This window comes from Lepidothrix coronata, unplaced genomic scaffold (genome assembly GCF_001604755.1).
Source record: "Lepidothrix coronata isolate B3197 unplaced genomic scaffold, Lepidothrix_coronata-1.0 Scaffold96, whole genome shotgun sequence".
Taxonomy (NCBI): domain Eukaryota; kingdom Metazoa; phylum Chordata; class Aves; order Passeriformes; family Pipridae; genus Lepidothrix; species Lepidothrix coronata.
The window spans coordinates 3,149,070-3,176,523 of NW_016690276.1; the positions used below are offsets into that span (position 1 = coordinate 3,149,070).

Sequence of the window (27,454 nt, forward strand, 5' to 3'; positions counted from 1 at the left end):
ACTACTGCAGATTTCATTCCACGAGCTGTGCAAAGGCAACACAAGTATGTACTTAGGAGAACACTGGAGTTCTGCTCCAGTTTTAGGGAAATTTAAAAAACAAAAAACCCACTACAAAATACCTTTCACTAGGTTAAATTGCTTTTCTTGGACTTTGGACTCCTGACATATTTTTTGGAATAAATGTACTTCTTGCTATTAAGACTAAATTTCCTTTCTGTTACAATTGCCAATGCAGCATTTATAGTTATTAATAAGGCATCCATTGATACAATCCAGTATGGTAGAGGGTCTGAAACACTGTTAACTTTCACACTACTGCATACAAGGAGTGAAAGTAAATCACTGTAAGAAAAAATAACCACCTATTTTGTAATTCTACAAACATGAATGGAGGTGATCTTTTATCTTTTCTGTACCGAATATAAGTTATGTAAGAGCATGATTTATCTTTGATGTAGACCATAGCTACCACTGATGTTATTAGACATTGAATTAGCCTTAAAAGACAATAAAAGAAGTGGTTGGTAATTTAGATTCAGACTTTGAACTCTGCTGTTAAAACTTACATAACACAAGGCACAAAAACCAAAGTGTTAGAAAAATGCCTTGTAGAAATGAAAGCGTTCAAGATGCCCTGATATCTTTATTCCAGTAAATGGTCAATATTGCCCTGCCCTGCTTTACAAATCACGTCTTACCTGTACTGCAAACTGTGAACAAGTGAGGGCTCACCTGGATCCCGCTCAGTCTGCCCCAAGCGGCAAAGAAGAAAAAGGTTTGCATGTGGTCCACCCAGCTAAAACTCAGGGGAAAGGACAAACGCTCAAATGTCCTGTTATGAAATCTAAATGACTAAACTCAATAAACTTTCCAGCTTTGCAAGGCATAATAGCACATGTAAAAGAAGTGTGAACAACACCCAGAAAGATGGAAATGTGAATCAGTAGCAAGATGGCTGTTTCCTTTTCAGCTCTGATATCAGACCCTGATGATAAAGACTACTAAAATGAAGTTTCTTGGTCTTGCAATCTTTGAAAGGAAGAAACCATGCTTGGTTTGCTGGGTAACAACTAAGATATCAAAATATTTTTAAATTAAATAGGCAGCTTCACTTAGAGACTGTTAGACTATCACAACAAATTTATATTTATTACATTTATGTACATTTATATATAATAACTTTTTGGATTTATACACGTCTATAAATTTAGATTGTTAACGACAGCCCCCGTAAATAAAAAACCAAATATAAAAACTAACCTCTTTATCAAATTCCTGTGCTCTACCTCCCTATTACAGGCAATATTTCTTGCCTGGCCACTGGCCGTGGGCCACCAGAGGGAGCCTGAACAGCTTCACAAACTGAACAGGCACCGTTGAGAGTGACAGGAAAACTGGCTGAGTTACTCACATAGAGCCTGAAGAGGACAAGTGAAGTCTTTCCAGGTTCCACACAAATCTTTCACATAGAACCCAGGCTTCGTGGGACATTATTTTGCTGCTTCAGTGTGGAAAAGATAGGAAGCTGTTCAAAGTGAATGAAAACAGTGAAAAAAGTTGCAGTAATCATGTAAGAAAGGGGACAATAACAGCTAACTACTTCAGCTTCATATAAAAATGAGTAAAACAGGAAAAGAATTATTTATAAAAATAATTCCATTGTATTCCCGTTTTTGTTCTATCTAGGGCCTAACGTGCCTACAGTGGAAGTGATTTCAGAAAAGGAATTCCTTCATTTTGTATAGGTGCAGTATGGGTAGAATGAATAAGAAACAAAGCAATGGACTCCTTGAACTTGTACTTCTCCAAATATTTAATATTGTTACAAAAAATGTCGTTATGAATGAAAAAATACTTCTGATTGTTCTAAAAATAAGAAAACTGTACATGGCTTAATAATAAATTTACAACTTTCACCATCCACTGGCCAGTGGATGCTTCTTTGAAGATTTGTCCTTTGAGTACCTTGTATTTATAGTCATAGCATTCTAAATGCATTCAGTAATTTCTTCTCAAGTAACCCTGTGAAATGCCAGGTTGATGTTTTTGAAAGTGGTAAGATTTATGGAATGCTCTTTCAGAACAAATTAGAAATTTCCTGTGATGACTTCATTGGAAAAAGATCAAAAAACCATCTCTCTAATAATATTGATGGTTGTTATGGTGCTAACTGTGTATTTTCCCGCAGAACACAGGAATGAAGAAACATCAAAGGGAGGTGGAGAAAGGGAGCAAGAGATGAAGAATGGAAGGCAACAACGGCAAATGATGGGGGGGACACTGTAGGTAATCAAATTGACCAGAAATTATGTGCAGTGGTAAAAGGGGAAACAAAAAGGACAATGTGCATGTGAGATGTCTGCCCCTTGAATTTGACCTATTACACAACACCACTAATAGTGAAACTATTAGTGTCTTCTGACACCTGACCAGAGAGGCCTGCTGTCCCTTGAATTCCAGCTTGAGGGCTGATACAACTGTTGTTGCTGACTGCAACAGTGCAGCATGAAGAGATGGCCAGGTACTCCCTATCTGCGTGTCAGAGCTCATTAGAAGCCTACATCCAGGCTGTGATTTTTGCTCAATCCAGTAACCATTGGATGTATGGAAAAAGTCAAAAGATAAATGTCTTGGTCTGACAATTAGTGGGAATGAAAGAACTACCCTACAGTCAAGTGTCTTCACTCACACCTTTGAGTCCAGCTACTCATAGGCTACCATAAAATGTGCTTGCTTACACTATTTTCATACATCCTTTATTTATCTTTCCCAATGTTATCCCACACTATAAATGTGTCAGGTAACTGGGAATATTGTCACAGGTCATAAAAAGTTAAAAGGTTTCTACCCCTCTGAAGAAATAGCCGCTCTGATTGGGCCAGTTCGCCAGTTAAGAGTTTCAGTCTGTTGGGAAACTATAATTTCAAGCATATTTCTTCCATTTCTCACCGCCTACAACATCACAGATTGGCAGAATGAGCAGCACAGAGAGCTAAGAAGCTTCTGTAAGAAAAAAAAGAAAAAGATTCAATATTGCCTCATCCTAACTACAGGACATCCCTTGTGCTGTGACTAGAACAGCCTCAGCTTAATTGCTTCTGCAACATTACCACTTTTTTTTTTCTAAGGAAAATACTTATAGTATTTGATATTTTTTTCTTATGGGTCAAGTACTACAGTTGGTAGAGTCCACAAGAATTTCAGTTTTCATTTCTAAAGAAACTGAAGCTTCTATATGATGCAGTTCTGACTTACCTCTAAGAGCATCCAGGATTAGGAAGCAATTAGGAAGACTCACACAGCTCTTGTATATTTTAAGTTTCATGTGGTTATTTTGGGCCAGGCACATGCTGTGGCTTTCCTCTCTGCCTAGTTGATTTTCTGATGATGTTCAGTTTTCATTGTTGGAGGTGGTGATGCAGCACTGACATGCTTTACCCAAAGCAATCCAGGATTCAGAGCCTCAGAGGGGTGGCAAACACCATACAAAGGATTTCTTATACCTTTTCCTTCTGACTCTTCTGATGGTCATTTCAAGTGGCCATGTTACTAAAAAACTTCATGGAAAAAAAGAATTCTGACCATTTTAGTTGTTGCATTGGAAGACCTTATGTTGTTCAGATCAAAAGATTTGACTCAGAAAAATCAGTGGTTCCTACTTTCCTAATCCAAGTAATAAAAGAACTCAGAAGGCACTAAAGGAGGTATTTTAATGGCCCTAAACCATGTGAACACAAAGCTGTCTATCTGGGATCTGACATCATGGCCACTTTGCAGTGAGGCATTCATATCTCTTCACCCAGATGCTTCTTTGCACAGTTAGTGTATTTTACAGAGTCCTTCTGTTCTCTCCCCTGCACTAAGACACTGAAATGTTGTGTCATAGCGTCCCACATAACAGACAATGTAAGTCATGCCTTGTACCCGCCTGCCTTGCTACAGCCATGTAACCCATTTAAATAAAAAGCAGCAATTTTCAAACAGGAAAAAAGGCAATAAGTTAATTTAAAAACTTAATAATTTGGAGGTTCAATTTAATATTTTTTTTACCTGCAATGTTTAAGTAATCAGATTATTTCCTGAGGCCTGCAGTAGTTTCACATTACAAATTATACTACTAGCTCCGGACTCAGGTTGGAGTTTTGAAATCTCTAAGTTTGAGAGATAAACTCTTCAACTTTAAACCCTTCACACCACTTGTGACTTAAGTATTTCAGTGTACTGCTATGTTTTGATATCAAATTGTATTTGTATGTATCTTTGGTATTTATACAAGAATGTCTAACTGAGATGCAATTTTTTTTAATAGGAACATCTGCTGTGTTCCATTACAACATGCTAATAATGGGAACATGTTTGCTGTATTTAAAAAATATAGGAGTTAATAGTTAATATATATAGTTAATACCCTAAGTTAATATATAGAGTTAATACCCTAAGTTTAACTGAGAGGGAAAGTGGAGAGAACATAGTCTTCACTGAGCAAGGAGGTAACTCAGCAAAGGAGATGCATGTGTGTGCTTCATAAAGGTATCACTTTTCTTTCCAAATATAAAGTGCCAGCTTTGAATGTGGGAAGAAGTGCTATGTCTATTCATTTAAAAATATGGCCAATATTTATAGCATTTATATATTCTCATTTTTAGATCTCTACTTAAACATAATCATCTACCATATACATAATTCTAACTGCTTACCCCAAAATTTTTTCCTCTTCAATTTTTAGAGAATAAACAGAAGAGACTCATAAAATCACTACATGTAACCAAATATCCTGTGTGCATATATGCACACCACATCTATGCAGTATTCACAGATATACATAAATCTATGTACATGGTGTTGACATCTTACGATGAAAAAAATAAATATGTAACTCTACTTAGAAGGGCTCAATTAAAACACCAAAACACCTCTAATGTAGTCCAATTCTGAGCCTTCATTTTATTTAATCAAAGATACAGGAGGAAAACAATCTGTTACAAGGCTCTACAACACTTTCGAGGTATTGCCCAAACATGAGGCGTTCAGATATGAAATAGGTAATACGTGTGGTGTGACATGAGTTTAACTGGCAAGAAATGCACCAAATTATTAATGAACAGCATAGTTATTAAAGCATAACAAATGGCTGCCACTAAACCCATTATTCTACAAACACCATTTATCCTACACAATTGTTTCAGAAATGTTTTAAAGAGTACATATATATATATATACACACATGTATACAAGTATGTGGATAAGCATTTTTTTATGCATACATTTTATATTTTGACATTTAATTTTTCCTCCTGAATATAAAGCCAGCTACAGGTCTAAAGGACTGATTCCATAACACCAACAAGAATCTTTCCACTGTTTTCAGTGGGCTTGGTTAACTATATAGGTTTCAAAAGTAGAGAAACAGAATAACCAATAAAGTACACCAAAATTTCAGAAAGAACAGCTGTCTGGAACACAACTATGCCATTGTTTTTAGGTTTACTGGCTTTTAAGCTAAATCTTTCATTTCTAGTTGCTTTAGTCAAACACCAGGAAACAGACATTGCATCATAGCTTCCACCTAAGCTGTCTACCTCAACTATAATTGTTATTCTCTTAAAAACAGCATGGCTCCTCAGTGTGCATCATAATTCTAATTTTGGTGATAAAATCCTGGTTCTAGCTTTGAGGATTTCAAATACACAATATTGAACACAGTTGCTGAGCATCATGTCTCATCTTCCCCACTCTGCACAAACATAAGGGGTGAAAGGGCTCAGAGGAACAACTGTTAGTTTTCCACATCATAAAAGCCAGCAAATGATTGTCTTCACTGTGTAGCTTTTATTGCATTACTTGCTTGGTGTCCAATAATCCCTATGAGCCATGATGCTGGAGTTTCACATCTCTGAGCCACTTTCACACAGCCCACACACCACTCAGCATCCTGCTGCCACAATAGTTATTTCCAAAAAAACTGTTTTGAAACAGTATATTTAAAAGGCATGGCCCACAGAACTGCATTATACTAACAGAAAGCACAGAACAATTTATTCTGAAGCATGGGAACCTGACAGGAAAGTCAGCATTACTTGAATCCTTTGATTTTGTATCTGCACATGTACCATAAAACTCTGCACATGAGACTGAAAAGAGCATAAATTGTTTGCTTATAGGATACTAAAGTAGGTGGGTGAGAAATATGACTCCACTACAAGACACTTGCAAGCATATATGTATGTATGTATTCCTGCACACATGAACCGATGAAAGAAGGTGTGATGTATGATTGATAAGGGAGAAAAAGTAACGTCTGTTGTCCCCTGCAGCACATAGAAGCAGGAAAGAACTGTAAGTCTGTATTTGACTTTTTGTACATCCAGTCCAGAACAGTGTCCCTGATAGTAGTTAGCATGAGAATTTTGAAATAAAGGTGACAGATACCATGCATCGTCTGTGTCTAAAGTCTTGTCCTAAGTTCAATATGCCAGATTCAATCTCACTTCCAAAATTTGTTTTACTAAGTACTGTAACTTCAGATGTGTTTTCATGAATTTTTCAAATCTGCATAATTTTTGGCCTTGATGCCACTCTAGCTAGAAGCTGCATGAGAAGTATTTAATGAACGTCACTTTGCTGAATTATTACTCAGTGGTGCAGCTCTGAATCACTGTGCCTCTGAGGGTTACTCGCAGGGTATTACAAGAACAGCTTCTGGTGACATGGGCTTCCTAGAATCTGGAAATAGAAAAAGCTCAGTGGTTTCCTTTGCCCTACAGTGCCACATCCTTTTTCACTTTGGCAGAGCCCATGCCATGCCCTCTTCCCTGAGCTGCTCATACACTCACGCCCTCGTCCACTACAGCTTGCTCTGACTTTTCACGCTGCAATGCACTGCAACACTCAGGGTAGGTCAACATTGGCAGGCCATGACCTGCCAATTTCTCTAGAAGGCATGGGAAGGAGGCAGCAGTAAAGAAGGATATGCAGAGGGGAGCAGAGTGTTGAGGGATGGTGACAACTATTGTGCTTGGTGTGTGGGGGCTTTGGAAGTCCCAGGGCTTTTGCCTAGTTCTGGTTCTCCTGTTGTTAACCCTTGCAAAGCAGCCAAACATGGGCACCTTGTGGGGCAAAGCTGAAAGTCAGTTGAAGTAGCATTACTGGGTGATCACATTATTCTGACTGTGCTGACTGCATGGGCAGACCGCCATCAGCATAATCCACAACAGCCACTACTGGATCAGCAACTTGTCTGAGGAAAAGGAAGCCAAGCAACTTATAAATTCCAGCAGCTACCCCACTACAGTCCAACAGAATTACATAGACTTTCTCTCCTAATCCCTTCCTTCCATTTTCATTTATTCAGTAATGAAATGCAGGGTGACTGTTCAACAGAAAAGAACTCATTCCAATATTCACATGACGGCTATTTGGTAGCTGGTCTCCAATTCATAAACAGGATGTCTGCATATAAGGAAGGCCTTAGTAAGGCAGCTACTTCCAAGCACAAGAGTGCTCAGTGACGGGGAAAAAATTGTTTGGATCATCAGCAGACAGCACCTATTTTACTGTCCCATCACTAAAATGGTTGTTACTCTCACTGCCTGAGGTGAGTTTCCCTGGGTAAAATAATTAGGCATCAATTTTTATTCTAACTTACCATGTATGCACATCAGAGAGTTGAGTCTCGCTATGATAATTCCCCTGGAGTCTTTTGAAATTTTGCTTAAGAAGCTGTGATAGGATCTGGTCTATGGGACAATATAAACACCTCAAATCTGTACAGGTTTTGAAGGCAGTCCATTCCTCAACGAATGATTTCTCTGTTCCCAGTGCATAAGCTATAGGACTAGTATGATTTTTGTATCTTGCATTTATCTTCATTTGTATTGCCTGCCTTTTGCATAAGATTCATAGCTGAGCTATATAACCATCCCATCATGAACAATTCTGCCAGTAAAAATGAAAAGTTACATAAACATGTATTACTGTAGCAGTTACAACTGATTCACTAAATGTAAACAAACATGCAACCATCTGTAGTTCTCCATGTAAAACTAGTGAAAAAAACAAGTGAAGTGCAGAATTGAGCAGACATATTCTGATTGCTGTTGAATTTGTGAATGTAGACATGTGCCAGATATTTGCTTTTATTGTATTTTGCCTTACACAACTAATTCGAAGCTATTTGTTCAAATCCAAGGCTATAGCACATCGTCCTCAGATTACAAGAAACAAGTGATGGACATATTGAAGTACACTCTTCAATATGGATCTACAATCACTAGCCAGCATTTCAACTGTCTATGATAGGCTGTTTCCATTTTAATTTAAAAGGAATTGCTGGTTACTCTGACTTGCTGTGATTATGTGCTTTGTTATTTCTTTGATTTTACTTTAGAAACTCAGCTATTAAGAATATCAGGCAATTTTGATCATCTTCATCATTTGCCGTCTAAACCTGTAATTGAGAAAGACTAACAGGCAAATACAACACCCATCAAATGACATTAAAATCTATTCCAAAGAGACGGTATGGGAAGAGAGAGTGAGGGACAGAAAGATTTCCTAGAGCACACTGTGCCATGTGGGAAATTATATTATTTAGGAAAAGCGTGATACAAATATTTCTTCTTATTTTTTGTGTGTGTGCAAAGGAAAATAAAACATCAGCTTCATTCTTGTCTACACTTCCTCTTCATAAAGCAAAACACCCGCTGTCCGCTGTAATAGGAGAAGGCTCTGGCCATTTTGTGTACTGAAATTCTACCCATAAACAACAAAAAGGTAGCATTTTATAGCATTCTGCCTGTGTTATATAGCCCCCAACACTATAATATGTTCTCCAGTGGCCTAGATATCAGGGTGTAGATTAAGATCTTCAGTTTTTAATTAATAATACATAGTGCAGAATCTGAAGGGCTATCTATAATTTATGTATCAGTGTCTCAAAAGCAGTCATTCATACATTATATATTCAGACAGAAAATTATCTCGCTGTTATTTTCCAATAAAAAGTATATTAAGATGTTATTATGTACCCTCCAAAATTGAACAATGCTACCCAGAGCTTTACAGCTCTCAAAAATGCCAGGTTCCACTGGGTTCTCTTTGCTACAAGAGGCTAAAGGTGCAAAAGCATTACTGACTGAGCATCTCCCACTCTCTTCTGATGGGCTTTTAAAAATGGTCAGGCTTCTTCTTGGACACATGCTAATTTACCCATAGAGGGACAGATAATGTGAGAAAAGGAAATTTATAAAAATGGAAGGAAATTATTTAACAATATGGGGCTTCCAAGCTGAGCTTAAGAAAAACTGATTATGGTAATATACCAAAAGAGTCCTATAAAATAGGGGACCAAAAAAGTAATTTTTGAAGTTCAAGTTTATGCAGATCTACTGCTTATAAAGCATGTTTAATATTAAAAGTCATTCTCATCAGGCTGTCCTATTTTCTAAGCACCCACCTATTTATGGGCACTTTAAAAAGGGAAAATAAAAAACCCCACACTGTATATGCCAAACATGCAACTCTTAAAAGTTGCTTTCAATACTATATTTTCTCCTGCTCTCTAACAACATGAAAAGCCTAAAAATTCTGTATTCTCTCCCCCTCTCTATCAAGCCACAAAGCCTAAAATAGTGATACCAGGCTACGTGGTGCAAAGAAAGTCAGTCTCTGTTATACCTTAGTCTTTGTTATACCACTTTTAAGTGCAAAGCAATGTAGACAAGATGCCAGCAGGATCAAAAGAACTCAGGTGCTGGAAAGGTCATTTCTGGGAGGCTGGGAGGTCCAGGAGTCTGATAGACCGTGTGAACTCTTTCTTTCCAGTACAGAGGGAAATGACTCATATTTACACTTGCTTTGCTGCAGCTTCACCGGAGTGGATGTGGGACCAACCACAGTACAAATTGCATTGTTTTTAGACTTGGTCCTTTTCCATCTTCTACACTCCTAAAAAACTGTTCACTTTTTTCCCCCCTAAAGTACTGAAAAAAATCCAACCTAAACAGAGGTTTAGTCCAACTGAGTTAAGAAGTATTTTCCAATCCCACAAAGGCAAAGACATGATTAACCAATTAATACTTGTGATGCATCTGGATGTATGATGATTTGTATGCAGTGAGACAGTGAAGTAGAAGATCAGAATTCACAGAATTCAAAGACAACTTTCAGCAAAGTGAGAAAAGGAGTATCAACCCACACAGAAAGAACATATAAAATTATAATTTTTAAATGTGGATTTAAAGTTACCATCTGAATTTCATTTCTTCAGAGCAATATTATTTTGGAGAAAACAAAACAAAACAGTTCAACATGACCTACAAGCAAACAACCTAAAAGAGAAACATAAATACTTGAGATTCATATACTTTACCTTCCTTCATGAAGTCATAGAATCATAGAATAGTTTGGGTTGAAAGGGACCTTAAAGATCATCTTGTTCCATGCCATGGGCATGGACACCTTCTGCTAGACCAGACTGCTCAAAGCCCCATTCAACTGGGCCTGGGAAAACCCAGAACACCCATAAAGAACATTTTGAAGATTAGAAGGAAAAAATTATAACTGGGCAGGAAGAAGCACCGTGACCCAAAATGTCACCATCTGTAAGATAATGTAACCTTGAGCAGACATTGTCCTTTCTGCTGAGTCCTTCTTCTACAGGAGATCCAGGCCACATAACAGACTGGTACATACCTGCACAGATTTCCTCTGAGGTTAAATTTAGTGTCCCCCTTGACCTACACAGATTGGTTAGGCTTGCCAGTGACTCACTGACTCGTCAGTGAGCAAGACGAATACAAATCTATCCCCTGAAGGGACACAGAGGAAGCAGCTTTGTGTAGACATTGCCACAGAAGATCCACGCCACCATTTCAAGACTTGCTGAGGACATGATTGAAAGCTATTGTGAGTCTCTATCCACACAATCCTCCCACTCCTCTGCCCCCTGAAGAAAGACACAATTTTTGCAGTCATACTCTTTCTGCCAGTTTCTTGGATAAGCTTCATCTCTCTGAAGGGGTTTTTAAGAGAAGCAGGTTTTTTCTTTGCTGGTGTTTGCTCTCCTTTTTCATCACCAGGCTCAGTGTTCCCCTCCAGCAATCTCTTAATGTACTCCCCTCCTCCTTCCCCTTGAGATTCCTTTTAGTGGAAGATTGGCCTCTAAGTACTGGAGACCTTGGCCATGAGTGGTATTCTCTGTATGGAGGCGACCTTGACCTAGAATGATAGTCACAGCTCTTCCCTTTGCCTCTTCTGCAATACAGCTGCCATTGTCAGCAGGAACAAGGACAGGAACAACTAAATGAGCAAGAGTAGGAGAGAGCACGGGAAGAACCTTATTTTTGTCTTGGAGTAGGTGTACAAACCCCCGGAGAAAGAAGCAGTGCTATAGGGAAACCTGGACCTTAAAAAACCCAGAGCACACAAAAATATATGAAGGTAATTCAAAACAGTCACTCTCTCCAGGTTTCTTCCTTCCAAATTTGATTTGGATTTTTTTTCCTCTTCATATGTTTATGTCAAACTTTCTTTCAGCTGCTGCCATAATGCTCCTGCCCATTGAAGAATGCGATATAAACTCATAAAAGTTTGTACTCATAAGACAGAACAGCTGTTGCTTTGTTACTGCGAAAACATACCAGAAGGGTCAGTCTATTTCCACTTACTTGTGCCACATGAACTACCAGAACTATTGATGGATTTAAGGTATGGCCTCCACTGGTAGGGGAGAATGCATTTTTTTTTACTACTCCACAGCTACATGCAGTGCAAGTCATTTAGGTGGCAGGAGGATGTAAAAAGAGCAAGTCTGAATGGCTGCAGAGCACTATCAAACATCCAGAACACAAGATTTGGCCTGAAGACAGCAAAACTCAATTTTAAAATACAGGCTTAGTCTATTTAACTGCATGTAGTCTGGCTGCTGAGTTGGCCAGGAACTTAATAGAGGATGACTATTAATTACAATTTAACAGTGATGGATTGAGCAAGGAGAGTCTGCTGGTTTTGGTATTGAAGAGTGCTGAGACCAGCTTGAATAAACTTTCTTGAATCACACCTGCCACAAGAAGTCCAAGAAAGGTACTTCCTGACTGAACAGCAGCAGAGATGTGCAGGCACTGAGATGGAAGAGAGAATCGAAGTGTCAAGCAGCAGGAACCAAAGACCTGCTAACGCCTCTTTCAGCAATAAAGCATCTCTTGCTGAGCAGGTATTAGAACACATATCATAAAAATATATATGACTGACACTCAGTCACACTATATTGCAAAAGGCCGGTCCCACTTTTTCATGGTGGAGATTTCTAGCATTCCTTCCTAAGGTTTGTGATGATCCTTCCCTTGGGTGGGGATGCCTCTCAAGAATAACCCTTGAGGTTGAGAAAAAGACATTTGCCTACAGTCCTTGCTATGGGTAAGATCAATCTCTACTTGACAAGCTAAACCTGATATTATTGATTTAATAAAAAGTGCACTATATTAGTTGTACTGTGTAGTAAATAATTCTGATTACTGCCTTTTGTTCTTTTGACCTTTTGTCCTTTTGCTTTTTACTGATTTGCATTGTTACCTTTTTTTCATTTTTACTCAATTATTATCATTAAAAATTTAAATAAAGCATTCAGTGTATTCATAATGAATATCTGGTTTGCCATCCTTTATCCTGCAAGACAAAGTCATATAAAGGCTTCATTACACCTATACAATTCTTTAGACATAAATTTTGTCTGAAACTCACATTCAGTTCTGTGACACTGCACTGCTTAGTTGGCCATTTGTGCAGGAAGCTCAATACTAGTATTGCAACTGTACGGACAGGAGTATGGAATCCACATTGCCAGCCAGATGTCCCAGCAAGATCTTGCACGCCCCTCTAGCTCCAGCCAAGGCCAGTGACTGCATTTTAAGAACAATCCTACCTAAAAGCTCCTAAATTCAGCCTCTATCCACATAACTCAATGCCATGACTCTAGGAAAGATACCAACAGCATCACTAACAGCGTTCTGCAGACTCCAGACCAAGTGATTTTTTGAGATAAAAACATCAGCTACACACCATTTTTTATTTCACAAGCTTTTCTTTATCATATTTTAAAGAACTGCTCCAGATATGTTCATTAGCATCATTCCTCCTCTCAAATCCTTCCCCAGTCTGAGGTTTCCTTACAAGCAAGTCCAATCTTTTAAGTCTGGATGGGTAATTGCAGTTTCCTGTCTGAATTGCCTCACTCCTTTCTTCAATTCTTTTGTGAAGGACTGGCTTCAGTTCCTTCAGATCTTTTAAGTCAGTAAGAGGAAAAAAGATGTTTAGAAAAAAAATCTACTTTATCGCATTTTTCAGCCATTCTAAGAAAAAAAAAAAGCTTTAAAGAAGTCCTGCAAAACCACAAGCTCAGGTAACTATGAAAAAGAACTGTATCTCAGCAAGTAGTAAGCTGCAGGCAAATGGCAATGTAATGTATGCTGAAATTGCTTCTGCAATAGGAACTGTTAGATTTTTCTCATTAGTTGAAAAGCAAAATATTGGCAAATTAGACTGTAATTTCAGCAAAAATCTCTTAGGTCACGTGGTCTATTTCTTCTATTCTGACAGGATTGAGCTGTTCATTTTGAATATGTTCATGTTGTTTTCTACAACCTATTTTTTCAGTAACTCCAATTAAAAAGTGAGTAAGGACATTCCAGTGAAAGGTTCTTTATCATCCTTTTGCCACCTGACAACTTGTCTTTGAAAACTACCACAAAGTACTTGAACTTTGTGCTACTAAAAAATATTCCTTGATTGACATTTTATTTTTTTTATACGGTTTCAATTGTATCTGAAAAGGAATTTCTTACTTGAAGAATAATGACTATAATCTGGACTAAATTAATTCTATGGTCAATGGTTAAAGGTATGAGCATTACTGAATTAACAGGCAGAGGCCCTAAATCAACATTGTTTTAACAAACCATTACATTACAATAATTACACTGTGAAAAATAACAAATACTTCTCCACAAATCAAATGTCAGGACTGGATAGTGTTATATAGATACTGAGAAGCAAATTATATCACCTCAGTTCTCTCAGGCACACGAGATCAATAAGAAGCAAGTACTGACTATTGGTCAGGAACTACACATCACCTTTTCTCTGGTTTTATTATTAGATATTTCTCTTTGCAATCCCAAATATCAGTCAATAGCCTCATTGGTTTTAGATTTTCACATGTTGCTACCATCCTATATAGTCATCTTAAAACAGTTTGTAATTTAGACATCTGCTATTATTCGAGAATGCAATTCAAGTGTTGCCCTCCCTTATCTTCCACATAATTCTTAACAATTAATTTTAGACACAAGACAAGCATTACTCCTGTGTGGTTCAAGCAGTCACTACTTTGCTAGACATACTGGCAGATATTTTGCTAACTTGAAAAAATTACAATATGAGAAAAAAGAAGAATGATGCATAGGAGGGTATATCCCTGGACCTTGAGGAGAGCGAAGAGGGAATAAACCTGATTTGCACCAGCCAAGAATGCAGCCCAAAGACAGTGAGTAATCTTGGTCTAGCAATCCAGCACATATGGATCTGGTGATGCTTCTAGTGAAGCAAAGAAACACATTGGTATTGGGGGTCTGAACTGACTTCAACAATTATTTATTGTCTTCCTGAAAATTCCTTTGTTTGTGTGTTGCACATGGTTAAGAAAACCAAGCTTTCATTTATGACCAAGCTTTACTTATAATCCATAAGCCACTCTGTTGTCTATTTAATCAATTCAATCTACTTTTTTTTAACATCCTGTTTGGCACTGCATTGTGTTATTTATTAGTGATGTAGTTCTTCGATACAGATTTTCAAATAAAGGTCATCTTGCTATATAGCATTATATTGGGGCATTGACTTTCTTATGCTGTAAACAGCATTTGAATTGGTTTCTAACCACAACATGATTAATTCAGTTTGTTACCACTGAAGGCTTAAATGTGGTAACCCAATTAATAGATTTTTGTTAAACAAAATCTTGAGAATTAATGTGACCTGTACATGCATACCAAAACATAAAACAAAGTAACAGGTAACTGTGCATGAAATTATATTCCATATATAAGATGGGGGCAGGGGGAGGGAAGAATTTTATTTCTGCTCTCTGTTACGCCTGTAAAAAAACTTCAGAAAATCCATGCAGATATATAATATGCCTGAAATTTCTTCAAAACTACATAAAACTTTGTTCTGACCACTGAGGATGCTATGGGAGGAAACAGATTTTTTTATATATATAAGAATGAACTTAGAGAATGACACAAATAATTTTCATGACATACTGGCATTGCTTTTATGTTCTAGGCTACCTATTTTATATTCTCTTATGCTTCATCTGTGTCATTAACCATTTTAATCATAATGGTACTAGGGAAAGAAGCTATTAGATTTGCCTCACTTCACCCATTTTTCCCTTAACTGACAGTGTTACTGTGTACAGTAACATTGTCTTTTGGAATCATGCTCCATTTTGGACCTGATTTATTTTTATTTTAGTAGATGGAAATTTAAGTAACAAAAGGAAGGTCTCAAACACTATTTTCTTGCTTTCTGAAAGCTATCTTACAAACTGAATGGCACTCTTTATTCTTTTATACCTCTTCATAAGATTTAACCAATATTTATAAATGTATCATGTACTTAGTTTCTACTTTTTTCCACTAGACAAGAAGAGTGGACACTCAGCTAAATCCATGTTAATTCCTGTAGTAACATCAGATAGCAAAATGCAATATCTGTGTGCATGGACAGAAAAAACTAACATGACTACAAAGCATGAATCTAAAAGAACCCACTACACGCAAGCCTCTGCTAATACACAAAAACTAACAATATCATCTCACATGCAATATTTCCAACTACTTACATTAGAATTTATAGTGATATTATCTGTATTGCAGTATAACCTAGCAATGCTATGTGTGGATTTTACAATGAAAGCTGCAAGTAAAGTTGAGTTTGTAGTGAACAGTGAATAAACCTTTCAAGAAGACTTCAAGCTGTTTTACAGACAAAAAATTATTCAAATTTTAGGAAACAAACATGTCATATGTGTAGGAAATTATACTGGCAAGGTATAGAATATTAATTATATCCAAACAAGAAGCTGCTATTCCAACAATAGTGGTATATTCACAAAGGGAAAAACAAAAGCAGTATTAGCAAGAAATTAGTTTTAACAAGATCAGTGAGAATCCAAAGCTTAAAAGCATTACAGAAGTATATAATTATCCCCAAATTAGTGTTATGAATCTAAGATGTTTGAAGGTAAGATTATACTTCAAGTAAATTTATTAAAATTGAAGCTGAAATTCATACTGAGGACAGACAGACAACTTAAACACAATACTGGCATCATTCCCAAGACATGTTTTTCATGATTTAACATGGATTTTTTTTGTTTGTTTTCCCTCTAATATAGTCCTGCTTCATGACAAGGGCTGAGGTTGCTTAATAATTTAACTAGTTTTTCCTTGCCTAGAAACAGTGTATTCTTACATCTCCAGCATGAATTACAAATTCCTTGGCTTTGTGATATATACAAAGTGCAGTCTTAAAGAGGTTGAAAAACTGGGGAAACATAATTCTTCTGCTGGACTTGTAGAGAAGACCTCAAAATGACAGGTTTCACAGAAAACCTTATTTGTCAGCAGGAGTCTTCTGGCACTGGCAGTAATATCGAGTCATATGCAGACATTACTACACCAGAGAAAACCTTTGTGACTTGGCTGGCGTAGAAAGCAGTATAAATTAATGGCACTAACCTCGCAGTTAGAAAATTCACCTGCTTTGTTCTTAGAAATAATTCTGCTGGGTGTAGGCCTCAGTATAGCCAATATTGCCTTGAGTTGCAAATAGTCAGAGACCAGCACCATGCTCATCATTACCCTTGTTGTTCCCACTGTTGTCCTGGACAGGCCAGTATCACTGCCTCAAAAGCTGTGATGGCAGCATCATAAGTAAGGAAAAACCCGTGTTCAAGTGCACACTAGTTGAGCTCTGTAGCAAAGGCTCAGTTGGGTTCAACTGAAAGCACAGACCCAGCAGACTCAGTCTAACCATCAGCAGACAGAGGCAAAAAGGCATACACCACAACAAACAACCTGCGTTACACCAAGCACTCCTTTAAACCACCACAATCCTTACCAAGTTTTATCCTACCCTAAACTGTGGTCCAATAACACAGCTCCTGCATTACCTTCCATCTCTGTCCTTCGTCTTCTCAGCAACCTGTCCCAGATGGCCTCCTTCCAGCTGCATCCGTGTCACCCTACACCTAGCACCACGCACACGTGGGATGAGAGCACACATTCCGCCCATACCATTGCAAGCCTTCGTGTGTGCCATGCACGTTGACCAACACTTCAGCAAGGCCTCCATGTGGAGCAGGGCTTCTTGCTTTTTCGATTCTGCCAAAGGCTTTTCTTTCTATGACTAGTAGAATACTTCCTGGTAGAGCAAATTGTATTCTTCCTTTTAGGACTCATTTTCACAGTGTTGGCTTACTTTTCTTTCCTCTCAAAATGTAAATAATTGGCCTATCACAATTCCATTTTGTCCCTCATCCTAATACCCAGGGAAACCTCCTAATTGTGTTTTGTTTTTACTGGAATGACAGAGTTCCAAGTTCCATTTTAGTTATTTTTATATTTAAATACATTTATATTTAATTATTGCTTTTCTTTTTATGAATTCTTAATTCTACAGTGAAGATCCTCACAGTTCAAAATGCTAAATCATCCCAACCACATCCAACCACATTATCTAACCATTTTATAAGAAGCAGCAATTATTACTGCCATGGAAAAATAGTCAGATACAGTATTTCCAAATGTTTTATCTTTGGCATATTCCAGCCTCCATTATATGACATCTCATTCATCCTGCACACAATTCAAGACTACTGACACTGTAATGCTGTGTTCCATGTGTCCAAAAATGGACTGGACTGAAGTACTGGAATGAAGTATTACCTAGATATCTGTCACTTCAATGAATGAAACCTGAAGGGAAAAAATGAGAAGAAAGGGACAATGGGAGATATTCCAGGCTCTTCCTGATGGCACATGTAGACTGACGTGATTGGATCTAGTTTGGATTTTCCCTGCGTCTATGTAGCTAGGCATTTCCTCTGTGTGATAGGCCAGGCCAAATCAGAAATTGACCAAAACTACCCATAGGTGAGCAAAAACAACTGAAAAAAACCCCAAAACATAACAAATAAAAAACCCCAAATATTTACGTGTATAATTACAGAAACAGCTCATGATGGTCCAGTTTTCTGCATATTTCAGCTGGACATAGTCCCTGCAGCTTGCAAAGCCTTTACAGAAGTAGATCTCTGAAGTCCAGCCTTCTGCACATTTGTGGTTTGTGGCTGATTGCAAACTGTGAAGGTTTGTCACACTGAGGCATCTATAAAGCCTGCCTCTATGTGTGGGTTTTCCTTTCTCTAATACTGCTTGTATTCACTTTGCAGCCTTTGCTTCAGTTCAGGCAGACTATCTTAATTTTGGACACCCACATTCCTGAAACTGGTACTTAGCAAATTCACCTTTTGAGATCCTTAAAAGCTTTGACGAATTTCACTAAAATCAGCCAAAAAGCATTAAAATTCAGGTAGGGAAGGTGAACACAGGAGTTCAGATGGGCAAGAAGCACACACCTATGCTTGAATTGCAGTTTGAAAAGCTTTGCTTCCTTTGGAAACTAACTTATTTCAGGCAGTACTTGCAGTTTTCCTATAATCCTATTTTATGGGGCAACTCTGGCTCCTTGTGGGGGTCTGGCCTTTATTTTGAACTCAAAAGATGCTACCTTGATTGATGTCCCCTGACTAAATTCAATGGCCAGCGCAGCAGTGGGCTGAAGTGTTCGCGGTCTCTCTCATGGGCCGCTTGTCTCGCTTTTTTTGGTTTTGACTTACTACTCTCTGCCATGCCAAAAAATAAATATATGTCTTAATACTGTGGAGGAGCTAACCATACCGCACCAGAACACCTTCCCAAGCGGGTGTCACACTCTGGGGCATACCTCCCTCGTACCTTTCTTCCTCGGCGGGCTTTTCCACACAGGATGACCCGGTCTCCCTGCTGCAGCCTCACACTGAAACCCAGCGCTCTGCACAGCTGGGAAGGGTCGACTCGCTCCTCGTTTTCCCCCTACAGAAACAACTCGGGAGGCCGAGGGCTCCCACCGCGGGTAACGGGGCGCTGCCGCGGTGTGTGGGTGTGTGTTCAGCGGGGGATATGGGTGGGGCCGAGCGGGCGGCGGCAGCTGGGGCGGCCCCGTGCTTTTGTCCCGGTGGAGGCGACCGGCCGGGATAGCGGTCTCCGGCCGGGACATCGCGCTCCGGGCGAGGGAATAGCGGCGGCGGCGGAGCCATGCTCCCGGCAGGTCGGTGCGGGGCGGAGCGGGGTGCGAGGGCGGGGAGGCTGCCCCGCGTTGTTGTCCAAGGGTGGTGGTGGAGCGTAGAGAACCCTGCGTGAGGCGTTCTGCGCTTTGCCATGAAGAAGCTGGGTGCTTAGTGGGCGCGCACCCTGTGAGCGTGCCTGGTCCAAAACGTTTTGTTTTTTTTCCTCCCTTGGGTGTTTCCACTCGTGTCACCTGTTTGCATGTTTTCATGACAAATTGTGCCAGAGCTTTTACTGACTGTTTTATTGGCTGTTTACTGCTGTTCTTAGTACGTCAGGACAGTTTTAGATAACTTTTCCTTGAAAATAGCCCTCAAGTGCAAGTGGTGTCTAACAGGTCTTTGACAGTCTCGAAATACCATGTAACTTTTCTGAAGAGGGGGAAGTCTGGCACCAAAAAGTTGGGAAATGAAAGAATAAAAGTTGTATGAGCAATGTTAATTGTGTCCTAAATGTATATCCACTCTGGGATAGTCTTAATTGGCTAATAATATGTTGTGTTATTAATTAAAAATTTATCATCTTTTTCCAGTCTTTCAGCTTTCGGTATGGGCTCCAGCCTACACTGTACAGCAAAACTGTGCTATGCTTTGCACAGAAATATTAATTTCCTTGTTCATGCTTTCATCAGTGTTTATTGCATTATCTGTATGTCTCAAAACTGTTAGTGTATATTTTGTTACTCCCTTGGTAGTATTGGGATGCATTATCCAATTGACTGATGGAAAAATTTTATGAAAAAGATAAAAGTACTTATGAAGGTCTCATGTAAATCAGAGGCAGTCCTTAATCTGAACCAGAAACCTGTGACTCCTTGTCTCTGTGCATGTTCTTCCCTGTCATGTTTCCTTATTCACGGAAATGCTATGTATTTACTGCTCCCATTTTCTTCATGTGTCTTTGCAAGGCTCAACACCACAAATCAAACCAGTGACTGCAAAGCTGGGCACTCAATAAGGAGGAAATGAAAGATGTGCATGCAGGCACCAGAGGTTTCACTTGCTTGCAGCAAGGAGCTCAGCTCTATTTTTGTGATTCTTCTCTTAGTTGGGACAATATTTTATCCTCATTTTCTGAATGAGGAATCAAGAAAGAGAAGTCTGAAGGTCTGAGTCTGCAAAGGTGACTCAATGCTTTTGTCTGCTGTTCTGGTTCATCATTTAAAATCACTACTTCAGATGTCAAGACAGGTTTTTTACAAAGTACCTTATATTTTGTATCAATTTATAACTTCTGAGTAAGTATATCAGTTATCAAGTGCAGCATTCTAATGACATTATCATTGCAAGCCATCTCTACCTACTACTTTCACTATACAGGTGAAAACATCAGGGAAGAAAGGGAAAGTGACTTTCCCAGCTGTTTTATAATAAGTTAGTTATAGATAAAATATCAAAACTCAATACCACTTTACTTTCTACCCAAGGCTGATTTTTTAAATGGGTGTGGTTATTTTATCAGTATCTAGCTTTTGATAGATAGGATTTTCTATTTAGACTCAACTTGCAGGCTTCCTTAAAGAAAAAACTCACACACATGAGCAAAACTACATTTTATAGCATTTCTAAATATGCATGTACTATCCCAGTTATTAGGCAAACTGATATTTTCTAGATATGAACAGTCAGTTGTGTTCTGATAATCACAGAAGTTTGCTTAGTGATCATTCTGTATCAATGACAGTATACAACTGGGTGTGACCTGAGGACATCCACTTTAAAGTCTGGCTTTTGGTGAATAAAGGCAGTCAGATCCTGAGTATGCCTGCAAAATAGCTGGAGTAATTGCAGAGTAAGTATGTAAGAATACCAAAGAGGGATGGCTGGTTTCCCAGCTGCTCGCAGCCAGTTCCACACGTTGGCAGGGGAACAAGTAACTGTAGGCTCAGCCAGCAGAGAAGATGCTGGCCTTCTGCTGTCATCATTTGTCTCTGTCATTTTTTCATGTATTGCTCTGACTAAGCCTCATCCACCTGCAACCTCCCTGCATAAACCTGTCTCCTGCAGTTTTACCACATCACCAAACCTTTCTTTCCACAGTGTAAAGAGGTCTGTTTTCTCCTGATGGAACACTAGCTGTGAGGTATTGAAGTTGCTTTAGGTGGATTGCCCAAGGCCTAGTCTAACTCAAATTTGAAAGCTGTTTGGGATGCTTAGTGGGAGAGACAGGCTTGTTACTTGCCAGTACTTTGTAGGACACCCTACCCTAGATGATCTTCTTTATTCTATTAAACACGCTGTAGCTAGTAAAGATAAAACACCGATAATGTTGATGATCCTTGATGACATCTGTCTTCACTTGAGACAGGAGGCACTGATGGGATAACTTAATTGCTATGCTGTGTTTGAGTTATTACTCCTCTCCACACTCTTGAATGTAAATATCTTCATTGAGATCTTTCACTATGTACTCTTTATTTACACGATGTACATTTCTGTGTCTCCAACTGCTGCTGGGGCAATGTTTACATGTCATGTTCTGGGAGGGAATCTAGCCAATGAATAAACAAAAGTAATACTGGATTTTTGTTTTTCTCAAGAATTAGGGATTGCGTGAATTTTAGTAGCTTTAAAAATTTTTCAACTGCTTCACTTTTAGGGAAAAGAAAAGGTTTCAGACCATGTTTTGATTAAAAATCTGAGGGGTCTCATGGTGGAGTTTTAAAGCAGATTCAGCAATAAGTAAATGTTCATAATATGAACATTAATATTACTACTAATAATGTATTAGTAATTTAAGTATCAAAGAAGTGAGAAGTACCTTATAATTCACACAAAGCTGTCTATGTCTCTGGAAGTGTTGGGTTGCTTGTTCAAATTCAGAAGTTGTTCCTAACAAGATGTTTGCCTTATGCAAATCCTCTCCTGTCTCCCTTCTGCTGCAAGCAGTAATTACTGAAGTTTGCATACAAGCAATTGACCACCCATATTTGAAAAATTGTATCAGTGAGGTCACGTTAATGGTGAAACCAAGCAGTGCTTTCAGTTTCTGAAAAGAACGTTTGTGTCCGGGGAATCAGAAGCCACAGTGTGACTGTTTTCCTATCTGTGTATCTCCTGAAGCTTATTATTGAGCATTTGGTCAGCTTATATACTCTTTTATTTGCTTGGAGGTAATAAAGAATGTTTTAGCTCCTCTAACAAGCTTAAGTGCCCTAATGCAAACAGCAGCGAGAGTTTCTGATATAATTGTATCCTCCTGGGAGATCCAGTCATTTCTGGCTATCATTAAAAAAATAAAGCTGCCCTGACCTTTTGTATAAATTAAAATCAGACTATTACTATGTGAACTGTGATAAACAACTAGGTTTTGCTAAATTTAAACAAAAGTAGTAAGTTCAGAATGGTATTTTAAATAGTTTCTGAAACTGCCATGAAGGTAAGAAGGGACTCACGAATACCGAGATCTACATTTTAAACGGGATCTATTTCATGTGATGATATTGATGATTATTTAGTGTTTATTGGCTCCCTACATAGTAAGAAAGCAAGGCTTTGTATTAAGCCAGAGTGTATAATTTATGCTACTGCAGGACTGACAGTTAAAGCAAACTGGTCTTAGCAGTCCCTTTATTACTTTTTTCTTCAAAGTTTCCGTGAGTTTTTGTGTACAGTTAAATAAGAAAAGGCCTACATGTGTTTGACATTGAGATAGTTCAAGCAGAGGTATCACTGAGTTTGGAAAGCACCCTTTTGCATTCAGATCACATGCTTAACAGCTGTAAATGACTTGAAACTGTATACAGGTGTTTATAAATAGCTGCAGTCTGTGGCTAGGGTTCATTTCTTCTTGTAAGCTTAGGGGTGATGAGCAGTCATTTTTATATGACCAATTGCCAACTAATGAGCCTTCATTATGGCCAGGTACTACATACTTGGCCATATTTAAACCAAATTTACAACAGTAAGCATAATTGCTTCTAGTACTATTTTGAAGTCACTTCTATGATACATGAGAACTCTCAACATATCCATAGGAAATACAGTTACTGCCTGAGTATAGCATATTTGGAATATCAGTATTCAGTGATACTCAATTACTGCTTTCCTTCAGAGAGCTAGCTTTACTAGTATACCATGTGAGCATTGATTCAGAGCATTCAAGTTCTGAAGCACACAGTAATGTTTATTACTGTTAGAAAAGGAAAGCAAACTTCCATCTTTGCTTTTAATTGGAAAGAAAAATAATTTCAAAGTCTATTCAACTTCCTTTTTTTTTTTTTTTGCAATATATTTGATCATTTCTGCAGAATTTGGGCACAGTGGTGGTTTGCAATGTGCAACACGGGGCTTAGCTTTCCTCTCCAGAGAAGTTCTTAGAGGATGCTTAGATGAGAAATGAGATGTTTTTACAAGCATGGATATGTTCCACATTCCCAGTGGTCGATGTAGTAGCAGGTTCCTCAAAACAGATAATAAGAGTAGTGTTTTTTTCTTGGAAATGCTCTCTAGCATATCCAGCTGTCTTGATGTACTACCACGTTTTTTTATTTCTACAGTTGAGATCTATGTATCAAGTAGCAATTCATCCTGCAGTATTTCATTGTTGTTATTGATAAATACAATAGTAAAATAGGGAAATCAAAAAAGAAAAGCCAAAGAAAATGTTTGAAAAATTGTCAAAATTTCATTGGTGATCTGTCGGCATTTTAAATATTTCCCTTGCTTGTGGTGTGATGTGCTTGTGTTTGTGAAAGTGTGTATGTATACACGTAAAGATGTTCTTCAGAAAAGGGAACCGGAATTTTCATAACTTTTGTTGCTTCTGTTTAAGAAATAGAGAATTCATGTAAGAATGTGAAGCTGAAATGCAATACCTTTGTCAAGTTTCAGTTTTCTCTCTGTACATACTGGCAAACTTACTTCCAGTGAGTTGCTGAATCTTGCAGGTTTTCATAGCAGAAAAAAAGAATTGCAAATCTCTTTCACCTTTTTCACTATAAAGTTTTAGTAGATGTCTTTATTTCTTAATTCCTTTGTCTGTAAGAAAACTGTAACACTGAAGTCCATAGAGTCTTAGGGTCATAGACTAGTTTGCATTGGAAGGGACATTTAAAGGCCATCTTGTCCAACCCCCCTGCAATGAGCAGGGACATCCTCTGCTAGTTCAGGTTGCTCAGAGCCCCATCCAAGCTAACCTTGAACGTTTCCAGAGGTGTGGCATCCACCACTTCTCTGGACAATCTGCTCCAGTGTTTTACCATCCTCACTGTAAAGACTTCTTCCTTATATCTAAGGTAAATCAACCTCTTTTAGTTTAGAACCATTACCCCTTGTCCTATTGCAACAGGCCCTGCTAAAAAGTTTTTCCCCATCTGTCTTAGAGGTCACCTTCAAATACTGAAAGGGGCCTGCACAAATTTCTTTCTCTTCTCTTTGCCCTGCTGATAACGTGCTTTAGCATTTTCCTTATTTTGCACATGAGTTTGGGGTGAGGAATTTAGAAGCAATGACGAAACTGCATTCGTACAAGGTTCTTCATCTTGCTCTCTCTATTTAACAAAACCTCTTAAAACCACAGGGAAAACATTCATTTCATCAGCCAAAGTGACTTTTATGGCCGTGTCTGGTGTTTCTGCTGGAGTGTACCACAGCTTCTGTCCAGCCTGCATCCTTGGGTTTCCTTTCTATGGAAACCAGCATCAGAAGAGAGGTTTTCCTGGATGTCTGAGTTTTGCCCTCTCACCAAGCTAAGGTGCAACCGAATAGTACAGCTGGATCTGGGAGCTAACACCTAGTCCTAGATCCCCTGCTCTAGACATGCATAAAAGAATTTTCTTACAAGAAATAAAGAGAATGTCAAAATTAAACAACCCCACTCCTCCACCCCCAAACCTGAATGAAATCCTGTCCCATATGGTTCAATTCGTGCCTAAACATACCTTACTCCCCATGTTTCTCAGTGTTGGGGACATGCCAGTTTCTGTCTGTGCTAGCTCCAGCAAGCTATTTTCCTGTCAAAATGTAATGACGTAATCGTATTTTTACTCACTGTTTATTGTTATCTTTACTTCCAAATAAAAAAACAAAACAAAAACCAACCCAAAACCGAATACTAAATTTTATTTAGTTATTCTCTACGTGCGCTGAATGTTAACTCATGAAGAATAAATAATTCAGGTTTGTTGACTGTAGTCAACAAAAAGTGGTGGGAGATGTGTTTTTCTTTTTTCAAATATCAGATTAGAGGTACAATTGAAAGAGTAAGCATTTATTTTCTAATGGAAAATATTAAAAATTCTATAAGCTTTGGGAAAAACAGAACAATGTATGAAACAGCGTTTAAAAATTAAACTTTTATGAAATTTAATAATATATGTTAAACATATCTTCACATAGTGAACCCTTTTGTTATTCAAAATTTTCATTAATTCGTGAAACATTTACTGTTTAGATAGCTGAAAGGAAAAAGATATAGGATGGCTGGAATGAATTGAACACAGACAATTTAGAGCCATTTGAGAACTGAAAATAAAAGACTCCATGTTAAGTAATGATAGTGTCCTTTGTAAAAATGAAAGGCTAAATACAGTACAGGCTTCAAAGCAGTTTAATGGTGATGTGATAGTGGGCATGAAATTAAAACAAGCAGTACTTTTATCAGAACACCACAAAGGTGGGGTTCCTCTGATTTATTAAAAATTATTTAACTGAAAAGACTTAGGCACTTGCTTTTTGTGAAATTATAATATGCATGAGTGACATAAGTCAGCTTTTTAAATTACCAAAACCATATGAACAACAAAGCACAGATATCTTCTCACTTTGATTCTCTTTCCTTTAAAAAATGTGGAATACAGTGGGGAAAATGGTAGATATGTAGTATTCGGTATAAACTTCTTCATCAAGTAGTGATTTCCCTAAGGTTTTGTTACTAAGATTTTTTCAAAGTGTTTGCAATAGCATTCACATAATTCAGTTGTGACTGAAGCATGTGGTGCTGGCCAGAAGTGTGTGCTTGAGCAGATGGATAAAAAAATCCCAAGAAGGTGGCCAATATATCTAATGGTGTAGAAGCACACTACTGGGTCTCCCCAGAAAAACTTCTTCCCTCTGAAAAATGACCATTTGATCGTTATTTTTCAAATGCCTTTTGTCTGATTGAGGGAACTGAAATAAATAATTCATGTGATTTATGCCTCAATTCACATTTACTTCAAAGCAAGGCCTTTCAGTAAACCAGATAGATGACAACATCTTTACCAGTGTCTAAGTAATTTTAACTATGTCCAGACAGTAAATTTTAGCAGCTTAATCTTATTTTTAATATCTATGGTAATTTTCATTTCAAATTCATCTGACTTTTATTTTTTTAAAGCTAGGCTGATATTATGAGAAAATGTAATAAAGATTGAATCGAGTAATATAAGTATCTTGCTTGGAAAGAATATTCTGTAGTATCTAGAAAATCTAATAAAAATGCACGAAACTCAATATACCTTTTTTCACACCCTGCCCCCCAAGATGTCTACTACTATATATTTCACAGAATCTCCAGTAGCTGTAGTCTTCCTCGCTGTAAACTTGGAAAGCTAATTCCGCAGCTAGTGTATCTCAGAATAGCTGTAGGTAATCAACAAAGCCTTGTTGCTGTGCACTATCAAAGGAAATTTTGCCAGTGGTTTTAATCAAAACTTTAAGGTTCTCATACTTGCATTCTGGTTTTGTAACTGGTTTGTAACACAGTAATCTTATCATTAAGACTTCCAGATGTGTTTCTCTCCCTTATCAATTCTGTTCCCTGTTCAAGACTAACTGTTTTAGAGGAGGACAAATCTAATTTGCCCTTGAATGAAAGTCTGTAATGATTGAATTGGAGAAGAAATATTTTCAGTGAAAGTTTAAGCCAGATCCTACATTTAGCAGTTTGGAAACAGAAGAATTTTTTGCTTACAGAGTACATTCAGGACTGTTTCATTTTAATTTTCTCGTAGTGCTCTTGCCAAGCTATTGTCAGTTGGTTTTCTAAAAGAGTTTAAAAACAGCTGTGTTTCACTGGCAAAC

General features: G+C 38.0%; 1 protein-coding gene across 1 annotated transcript in view; it reads left to right on the forward strand.

Annotated features, from left to right (window-relative positions):
* The first annotated feature begins 21,269 nt into the window (after positions 1 to 21,269).
* The window catches only part of BANK1 (B-cell scaffold protein with ankyrin repeats 1), a 137,062-nt gene continuing 130,877 nt past the window's right edge, over positions 21,270 to 27,454 (forward strand). The window contains exon 1 of the mRNA XM_017822217.1: positions 21,270 to 21,323. Coding sequence (XP_017677706.1) covers positions 21,270 to 21,323 — 54 coding nt within the window. The remainder of the gene's footprint in view (positions 21,324 to 27,454) is intronic.